Source organism: Macrosteles quadrilineatus, unplaced genomic scaffold (assembly GCF_028750875.1).
Source record: "Macrosteles quadrilineatus isolate MER2022 unplaced genomic scaffold, UCM_ALF_1.0 Scaffold_1__1_contigs__length_201487025, whole genome shotgun sequence".
NCBI lineage: Eukaryota > Metazoa > Arthropoda > Insecta > Hemiptera > Cicadellidae > Macrosteles > Macrosteles quadrilineatus.
Window position 1 is genome coordinate 132,637,815 of NW_026542594.1, and position 10,836 is coordinate 132,648,650.

The following is a 10,836-nucleotide window of genomic DNA, read 5'->3' on the forward strand; positions in this document are numbered from 1 at the left end:
TGTGGTGTTTACCTGATACCCGTCGTAGGTCCAGGAGGCCCACTTCATGTTGCAGCTCTGGATGTCGAAGGGGAAGTACTCCACGTCAATGTCACACGAGCTGCGGTAGATGCCGTGACTGAGCCAAACCACCTCACCAATGCTGCTCACTATCAAGTTAAACTGTTATAGTCTCTATGTGTAGTGTCTGTGGTGTTTACCTGATATCCGTCGTAGGTCCAGGAGGCCCACTTCATGTTGCAGCTCTGGATGTCGAAGGGGAAGTACTCCACGTCAATGTCACACGAGCTGCGGTAGATGCCGTGACTGAGCCAAACCACCTCACCAATGCTGCTCACTATCAAGTTAAACTGTTATAGTCTCTATGTGTAGTGTCTGTGGTGTTTACCTGATATCCGTCGTAGGTCCAGGAGGCCCACTTCATGTTGCAGCTCTGGATGTCGAAGGGGAAGTACTCCACGTCAATGTCACACGAGCTGCGGTAGATGCCGTGACTGAGCCAAACCACCTCACCAATGCTGCTCACTATCAAGTTAAACTGTTATAGTCTCTATGTGTAGTGTCTGTGGTGTTTACCTGATATCCGTCGTAGGTCCAGGAGGCCCACTTCATGTTGCAGCTCTGGATGTCGAAGGGGAAGTACTCCACGTCAATGTCACACGAGCTGCGGTAGATGCCGTGACTGAGCCACACTACTTCACCGTTGCTGCTCACTATCAAGTTAAACTGTTATAGTCTCTATGTGTAGTGTCTGTGGTGTTTACCTGATATCCGTCGTAGGTCCAGGAGACCCACTTCATGATGCAGCTCTGGATGTCGAAGGGGAAGTACTCCACGTCAATGTCACACGAGCTGTGGTAGATGCCGTGACTGAGCCAAACCACCTCACCAATGCTGCTCACTATCAAGTTAAACTGTTATAGTCTCTATGTGTAGTGTCTGTGGTGTTTACCTGATATCCGTCGTAGGTCCAGGAGACCCACTTCATGATGCAGCTCTGGATGTCGAAGGGGAAGTACTCCACGTCAATGTCACACGAGCTGTGGTAGATGCCGTGACTGAGCCAAACCACCTCACCAATGCTGCTCACTATCAAGTTAAACTGTTATAGTCTCTATGTGTAGTGTCTGTGGTGTTTACCTGATATCCGTCGTAGGTCCAAGAGGCCCACTTCATGTTGCAGCTCTGGATGTCGAAGGGGAAGTACTCCACGTCAATGTCACACGAGCTGCGGTAGATGCCGTGACTGAGCCAAACCACCTCACCAATGCTGCTCACTATCAAGTTAAACTGTTATAGTCTCTATGTGTAGTGTCTGTGGTGTTTACCTGATATCCGTCGTAGGTCCAGGAGACCCACTTCATGATGCAGCTCTGGATGTCGAAGGGGAAGTACTCCACGTCAATGTCACACGAGCTGCGGTAGATGCCGTGACTGAGCCAAACCACCTCACCAATGCTGCTCACTATCAAGTTAAACTGTTATAGTCTCTATGTGTAGTGTCTGTGGTGTTTACCTGATATCCGTCGTAGGTCCAGGAGGCCCACTTCATGTTGCAGCTCTGGATGTCGAAGGGGAAGTACTCCACGTCAATGTCACACGAGCTGCGGTAGATGCCGTGACTGAGCCAAACCACCTCACCAATGCTGCTCACTATCAAGTTAAACTGTTATAGTCTCTATGTGTAGTGTCTGTGGTGTTTACCTGATATCCGTCGTAGGTCCAGGAGGCCCACTTCATGTTGCAGCTCTGGATGTCGAAGGGGAAGTACTCCACGTCAATGTCACACGAGCTGCGGTAGATGCCGTGACTGAGCCAAACCACCTCACCAATGCTGCTCACTATCAAGTTAAACTGTTATAGTCTCTATGTGTAGTGTCTGTGGTGTTTACCTGATATCCGTCGTAGGTCCAGGAGGCCCACTTCATGTTGCAGCTCTGGATGTCGAAGGGGAAGTACTCCACGTCAATGTCACACGAGCTGCGGTAGATGCCGTGACTGAGCCACACTACTTCACCGTTGCTGCTCACTATCACGTTTGTGTTGATCACTGCCGAGCTGTACTGCGAGTCAGCACTACAACAAATTTTAAGTTTTGACGTACCACGCAATATTTATCAGTGTATTATGCCTTGATTAGTTTTGTAAGAATTAACTGTCGGTTTTTAATAGCTTACTAAATAATTTCTGTATATAGTCAATGATAATACTGATCCCTCAAATGTAAGGTTTATAAATCGTGTTAACCGAATTTCCCCCATAGAGACAATGCTGTTACCGAAGGGTAGGATTTAGACCCAGGATCCTTTTACCTTTTCATTTTGATAACCTCAGAAACCAAAAGCACTACTTTAATCGTTAGAATTTATACTTATATAGTTTTTTTATGCAATTTGGTATGCGTGTGTAAGGCTGGATACTCATCCAGTTGCCTGAATTGATTTTCAATTAAATGTATTTAAATGGCAACCCATAATGTACATGTTAATAAAAAAAATATCAAATTCATTTTTCGTGCTTATTTTTTAGCCTATTTTAATTTATAAGGAGATCCTGCACATCTACAGGAAAATATCTTTCATTTGGTACCAAACGGGTGTAATTCGGCCCAGTAGTATGGTCAGGCTAGCTGTAAATTTAAAATATTTTTGTTATTCTCGTGGAGAAAAAGTTAACTCTTGTAGTTTGCTTGTTTGTGAATAAATGTTAATCAAATAAGGCGAATTTATTGATTTCATGCTATGCTATTGACAGTCCGAGCAGTAAATCTAAGTACTCGTTAAATCTAATATTTTGTTATGGGGATGAATTTAAAATGCTTGTAGTTAATTTGGTAAAAAATTTAATTAGACAAATTAATGAGGATTCGCTTAGTTTACAGGTTTGCTGTGGTGGAACGATTTTGTATGACATCTTTATGGTTTAAAATGTTTTGGTGGAATAGAAATAGCCGTCTAATGATTTATATTGCATTTTTTATTGAAATTTAAGATTCGGGTGCAGGTAATTTAAAAATTAAGCTTTCGAGATATACGGATATATTTTACTATCAGAAAGTTTTCCCCGTTCCAGTCTCATAATCAAATCCAAAAGAAATTGATATGAATAAATTAGTGCTTTAATAAGAAAATGTATTTTAAGCTAGAAGTATACTTTGCAATTAATTGAAAATATAAAAAATCAGCAAACCAAAGCCCCGGAAAATCGGGAGTAAATTTAGTTACCGACTCGTGGTAACTGTAGCTGTTAGTAAAAATTAGTAAATGAAGCCGACTAGTAAAAAGTACTCTTTCTTCCAGTATTATCACGTTTTACATATATTAAATCGAAGACGGTCAACTTTAACTATTATAATTCGATTACATTTCTGCAATAGTTTCTAATTAAAGGTCTTTGTAGCAGGCTCTGCAATATTCAAACGCTATTACAAAATTTACAAACTAAGCTACACAAAAGCGTTCAAAGTGAAACTTTTTCGTGGGGTTCATGTACAGTGTAAAGAGTAGTAGATTAATTTATGTATGTTTACAATATTGTCCTATTGTAAAAAAAGATTATTCATTTCTACAAAACACCACTACGAACTACAATTATATCTTATTATTAATCTTAACTGACTATAAAATCTTAAGATCTTATGAATACCTTGAACATCTGGTATTGATTAAAACAGAAAACAATTCTTTTTAACTTTGAACCCAACAATCGACGTTTTTGTGTTGAGTAGTCTGTGATTGTGACAGAAACGGCTACTGTATGCTGTGATGTGTGGTATACCTCATGTATGACTTTCATCTGAACTATCCCTAGGCTAACGGGTCTCTGCATTGCAACTTATCCACTAAACTGTCTACTGACTTGTTATACAGGATGGTATCGGGTTTCCAGACTCTGTTGTAAGGCACTCTTATCACTTTAATCCCTGCAAAGTCTGACGCGTTCCACTTGAGGTGATGGTCCTCCCAGATCTGAGTCAGCCAGCAGTTCGTCGTGAGGATCTGATTTTTTTCATCCTGGAATAAAAACATTGGCTAAAAATAACCAATAACGTAATAAGTAATACTAACATTTTGATAAATTTAAATATTTACCGTGTCAAACTATTTTTAAGTACTCTCACAAAGTCTTGATACATAGAAGTGTTGTGACAAAATTAGTTTATAACTATGTAAGTTTAAATGAAGAAAGACTCTGCACTCTTAAAAAGAGAAAATACAGGTACATTAAACCTACATATTAAAAAATTATTATTAAGAAAGACATATATTTAAAAGCCCGTAACTTTATTAAATTCGCAAATATATTTCGTATTTGATTTTCTTTTTTTAAAAACGAACCATTATTAAGATGCACAATGGGCTAAAATACTTTGAAAAGAAATACAGTAACAACAAAGCACGTTTGATTTAACCCAATCTTTCTTTCCTTTCTAACAAAGGGAATATTTATGTTGCTTTTTAAGACCTCACTTTTAAAAGAGTTAAAAGTTCTGAATGAAATAAGTTTCAAAATGCTGACTCTTATTACAAGTTAAGGACTTTTGTTAGTGTCCATCTATTTTGATACCTTAACTTAAAAGGGGACACCTAATATTGACCTTGCATGTAAACTGTGTGTCCAACATTAAAATGAACTACTGTTCAGTAAAGCTTCAGTTACTGTACAATCTACTTGTATTATAATTCAGTTTTAAAAATCTTTGCACAACTAAATCAGTTCTACTGGACTGATTTTATTAATTAATGGGTCGTTGGAAAGCTTAATTCGTGTGGATTTGCAAATAACTATAACAAGTTTGTTTTTGTAATGGTTTATGTTGAAAAAATATACAAAAACATGTTTTCCATCAGAAATACATTGAAAACAGTGTTTTCACACCTTTTTTTATTTGGGTGCGACGTTTGGCTGCTTTTTTTGAGTATTTCAAAGAAGAGCATGGTATCAATTTATAGGAAATTTTATTCTCTTTCAGAATATTGCCTTCCACTTTGGTCGATTTCCTCACCATTTAAAAGTAATTTGCAAAAAAGCTAAGCAACCTCCGAATTTTTAGCAATTAGAAAATACTGAGTTAGGGATACTTTTGTTAAACTTTGTACAACTAAATCTAGACTTCTACTGGACCGATTTTGATAATTAATGGGTCATTGGAAAGTCTAATTAATGCAAATTTGCAAATAGTTATGAAAGTGTGTTTTTATTAAATATTTGTGGTGAAAAAGTAAAAATAACAAAAACACATTAATAACTGCTTTTTTCAAGTTTATGTTTTTAAACTTTCTATTTGTAGCCAGTTTTTGGCTGCCTTTATTAAGTGTTTTCAAGAAATGTATAGTAGTTATTTGTAGTACATTTTATTGACTTTCAGAATATCACATCCACTTGGTCGATTTCTCCAACATTTAAAAGTTATTGGCGATAAGCTAAGTGATCTCCAAATTTATAGGGGTGAGAAAATACTGAATTAGATATATTTTTGTTTAACTTTGTACAACTAAATCTAGAGTTCTACTGGGCCGATTTTGTTACTTAGTGGGTCGTTGGAAAGCCTAATTCATGTAGATTTGCAAATAATTATGAAAGTTTGATTTTGTAAAGATTTTACTAGGTGAAACCCGTCAAAGTCGACAGTTTCTGTCGAGGTTGCAAGCAAGATCGTTTAACTATAAATCGATGATAAATAACTCCTATTTTATTTTTATTTTGGGTTATTCGTGATTTAGCAGTGTGATTTAGGTACGTCCGATCTTAATACTGTAATCAATAATTCCAATGGAAGCTGGTATTTCACTGAAGGTTCTTAGGTCAAATCAAATAGAATAACGTAATTAGAATTTATTACATATATCTAAAAATAAATCCTATATCCAAGATATAATCAAATTAATGTTTTGTGATTGAACCATACATTATCTTTAAATAACTTCTTGATCAGCATTGTACGTGTTATTAAATTTACGGAAAGTAAATAAAAGAAACGTCTCATAACACTTAAAGCATATATTTACGCTTATACTGTTACTCACAAGACGGTAAATATACAAAAAAGATGGTAAGTGGTGATCGATTTCGATTGGACACTCCAATCATCATCAGACCCATTCGCCTATTGCGTTGAAGCGTAATAACGTTGTAAACGTTATAACACTATAATATTTAGCCCTCAAACCCTACACATGTAGAGTACGCAGTAAATGCGAGTAAGAAATAAGCTTGTTATAAGATATGTTTAAAAGCCCATGGTCAACCAATTAAACATGTTAGAGCTCTTTCGTAAAACATGTTACATCCGATGAATCTTAATTTCACTTGAACTTGTTTGGATAGTAAGCATAAACCTTTAGGTTCGTGATTAAATTTTATTTTAGTTACTCGAAAAGGACGATTTTTTATAACATATTATAAATATATTTAGGTAACAACAGAGAATTGAGTTCTGGAAATATCAATAATAAACTAGGTGAAACCCGTCGAAATCGACGGTTAGGGGCCTCCTCGTTTATATGGTCGTGTAGCTTCATTGGCAACAAATAATGTAAATGAAATAGCAATGTGGCATATCCTAAGCGAAAAACATACTGTAAATTGGCTGTTACGTAAATATTGACATTTACATGCATTGTTAATCAACGTATCTTATAAAGGATTTAAAAGGAATATGACCTTTCTGTCATGACAGTAGCTGCTTAAATAGTATTTACTCTTACAGCCAAAATATCGTGTTACTTTCAATAATGTTACCAACCCAGTGAGCCACGGTCCGTAATATAGACCAAACTGCAAATAATTTGTCAAAATAGGTACCATTTTAGGCAAGGTTTGTGTGTTTGGATGTTATTAGACACGTTAAGAGCACACTGAACTTCTTCTGCAGATGAATAACTGTTGGAGAAATACAAGCCGAATCATAAATGTCACAATGTGAGTTTGAGTTTTAGGCTGCTGCTTAGTGCACTTTAAGAATATATTTTTTAGAGATAAATTAAATTGTTTTTGTTGCTGAGTAGCGCCAGTAAACATGCACAACACTTTTTTCGTTAAGCTAGTAACATTCAAAGGACCTCGAAGAGTTCAAGAAAATAACATTGCAAAAAATACTTCCTTTGGACAATTCAGTAACTCTCAATAAGTGTTTGTTGTTTAAAATACAATTTAAAAATTAACAGTTAGTTGTTTCATAAAAAACAAAAATTATTATCCACATGGCCAAAATGTAAACAAATCTGTGGAGGGATCTTTAAAGGCTTCTGGGGCAGAGCCCTAAGGGAATTTACTTCGTTTTTCTTTTGATAACTCATCTACAGACCAAGACCGTTCTTTGGACACCTCTACCAAGTTTCTACGCCCAGTCGTTCTCTTAAATTATCGGAGGAAAAGTTTCTAATTAAATATTTAGATTCCCCCATGTTAATATTATGGGAGAAAACCCAACTTTGATGGAAAATCCAGTCCAAACTAATAAAGATTTCAAAAAAATAAAAACACTTTGCAAAACTACAGATCAGGGCCATTCTTTTGACACTTTAATCATCAAAATCGGTCCAAAAATGAGGGAGGAGTTCTGTTTACAAAAATCGGCTTAGCGTATTATATATATGGATATCAACAAATAAATGCATGGAATGATTTTAGGCAATATTTTTTTGGGGGATAATGGTGAATGTAAAAACTTATTAAAAACTGTTTTAGCGAATTTCCCGATTTACTTTTTCATTTTGATGTCCCCAGACCCAAAAAAGACCAACCGATATAATTTATGTACATATATTTTTGTGTATCCATTAGCACGATAGCTCAAGCAAAGATCATCCTTGATAACATTTGGGTCAAACATGTAAACCTACGTTTATTCGAACGAGCTCGCCAACCAGCATGATCGGACCATGGGAACGGGGTTTTATGTTTATACTGTACATTGTTTATTTTTTATTTATGACCCTCAATACGTGAAATTCCTCAGTTTCCCTCAAAGCTATTTAGTAGAGCTTCAAAAACTAGTAATTTAGTATCTTGAAGTGTTTTTGTACGGTTATTGGTTACGGATAAAATATAAAAAATTAGTATACAAAGAATTCATATGTTATTCTCATGGAGAATCAATAAACTGCTGTAGTTCACTTGTTTATAGACATATTTTGATCAAACTTGGCTAATTTATTTATTTTAAACTAAGGTAATAATATTTTACAAAAAATCAAATATTACCCTCCCTGTAGCAGCGAACCTAGGTTCTCCCAGGAAAATTGATTCGGGAAAATGAAAATTCGCTTAGTCTGCAGGTTTGCTGCGGAGGGGGTATTCCTAGCTACAACTACAAATACCATGTTTTGCTAGTGTGTAGCTTAATTTGTTTGCTTTTTCAATTAGTTATTTTGTTTGTTGAAAACATTCTATCGTTGTATCAATATTAACTGTTATAAATGAAATATTCAAAATTACATAGTCAAATATTACAAGCTAGGACACAATGCGTTTGTGTAGTACTTGAACATTTTTCATACTATTGAGATAGTTATTTTATAATACAAAAAAACATTATCCTACATCTTAATAATAGGATGAAGTTCGATATACTTAATTTTGGATATCGTTGTTGTCATTATACTTTATAAAATAGAAACTAGAGAAAAAGTAAAGCTGATTTGAGTTAAATAAACAAAAGAGATTTAATAATATAATACAACCAATTTTCATCGTAAGATATTCTTTTGTTAGTAATAGCAGTTAAAGGTCTTCTTTTGAAAATAATCCCAGGAAAATCCGAGAAGAATAGCTAGTGGGGCAGATAGGTCAGTTGTGCCGCAGATAATAGAGAGATTGAGTGTCTCTTTCAGCCAAAGGAATTAGAGAAACATCAAGTCTGTAGATTATTCATTATTAGGGTTCGTTTCCCTTAAACGAATAGTTTTAATTACTTCAATCTATTTCATATACATGATTTATACTGTTAATTAAAAAGAAAATAATATTGTATTTTATATTTACCACACTAACCTATACGTTCTGATCGGGTTAATGATCGTAAATTCTCATGTTTAGGGTTGGTAAATCATAATTTAATTTATTAATTTAATATTCATATCGATTTTAAGGACATATTTTCAGTCTAGGTAATATTCATATTTCTATGAATATATTAGATCTTACAATATTTATGATCCCTTATTTTATGTGGATTATATTTGGTCATCCAGCAGTCCCAGTTGCTTGTCTAAAGGACAATGGAAGGATTCTTAACAGTTTTCCCAGGTTTTATCGTTAAAAACTTACTTTCTAAAATCTGAATTGTAGTTCTTCTCAAATAGTGAGAGATTTGTTAACACTCAGCTTTAATAAGGTACTGCCAAGGAATAAAATGGCAGTTATGTATACAAACAATACTTCATCTATGCTACTGTATTCTCTGATTTCAACAGAAGTTTTAAGTATTAAATCTTAATTATCGGTTTAATATATAAAAAGTTTGACATTAGGTAGTAGAAACACCGTTGGCGTGACCGTTCCCTAAAACAAACGTAAAACTTGCCAATGACAAAATAAAATATAAATAATGCAAAAAACATCAAAGAGTAAAAGGCAGCTTAAATTATACGTGGTTAAAATTTCCTAGAATGTAGTTATAATTTTAGACATGTTCATCTTAGTCTCCCCCCAATAAATAATTTAACCCACCCCCCACAACAGTTATAAAAACCTTATTCGTTGTGCTAAGCACTTAAAATCATTCACAGTTATTAGTCCTCGGTTAAAAATAAGGTAATTTAGAAAAGTATACCAAATTTAACCCCCCTAATATTTATGTATCAAAAGCACTTCAGGTGCATTGGACTAAATTATTATAGACAGGCTACTTGACACGTAGCAGGATTGTTGCATTAATTTTCAACACCTAAAGTCTTTAAATCTTAACGTAATATTTATTTGCCGACCCCCTCCCTCCTCACAAATAAAGAGAAACCCCCCATTAATACTTAACTTTTTAATTATTTAACTGCTTAAATTGTGATGGAGACTTAAGAAATGCTGATGCACTTGAAGTGCTAAGAACTTGAAATTTAGCACTCTTCTTGGTCTTGGGCAAAACCCCCGGGAAGATTCTCACTAGTCTCATTTTCAAATTTTCATCCCCTAGTAATTTATAATTTCCCCCAATGTTGTTCTTATGCGGAATAAGCTCAGAAGTAGCTTACTTTGGTATGTTGAACTGAACCTTTTATAAACGTGCTATAAACATGAAATTTGCCAAGGATGTAGGTAGTAAGTAATTTAATAAGGCACCACCCAACCAAGGGGGCCTTGTGAGTATGTAGTTAAAATTTCAGACATGTTCATCTTAGTCTACAGCAAGTTGTACAAACTCACAACATCAATAATGTGATGCAAGGAGATACCGAAGATGACCTTGAGAGGGATGGAGGAGTTCTCCACTGGTCTGACGGAGGCATCGTAGTTGGACATGAGGTACTTGGTGAGACGATACTCCTGCTCGTCCGCCATCACTGTCAAACATCAATATATCATTAGAGCCATTTCTTGAACGGTAAATTATCTTGTTTTAAAAACGTCAATTTGTCCCTAAAACGTTACTGGCCTGAATCCTTTACTAATAACATTAACATGTGAAGCATTTGTACGTTTCCGTTTGAATATTAATACAAACATGTTTAATTTCAGGCCAATGGTGTCATTATTTTAAGTTTATGATCAATATATTCGGTTTCTGTTCATTATGTTAATGTGCCTACGGTGTAGTCATAGATGTTTACTTCGGAGAGTTTACCAAACTTCATCTTAAATTGAACATTTTCTTATAGATATGTTATCGTTATGGATAAG

At 35.2% G+C, this 10,836-nt stretch overlaps 1 protein-coding gene across 1 annotated transcript in view; it reads right to left on the reverse strand.

The window, feature by feature from the left end:
• LOC128982863 (neuronal acetylcholine receptor subunit alpha-7-like) overlaps positions 1–10,521 on the reverse strand; it is a 36,495-nt gene extending 25,974 nt beyond the window's left edge. The window contains exons 1-3 of the mRNA XM_054401910.1: positions 10,363–10,521; positions 3,859–4,013; positions 1,893–2,076 (exon numbers count right to left, since the gene is read on the reverse strand). Coding sequence (XP_054257885.1) covers positions 1,893–2,076; positions 3,859–4,013; positions 10,363–10,497 — 474 coding nt within the window. The 5' untranslated portion in view covers positions 10,498–10,521. The remainder of the gene's footprint in view (positions 1–1,892; positions 2,077–3,858; positions 4,014–10,362) is intronic.
• Positions 10,522–10,836: the final 315 nt, after the last annotated feature.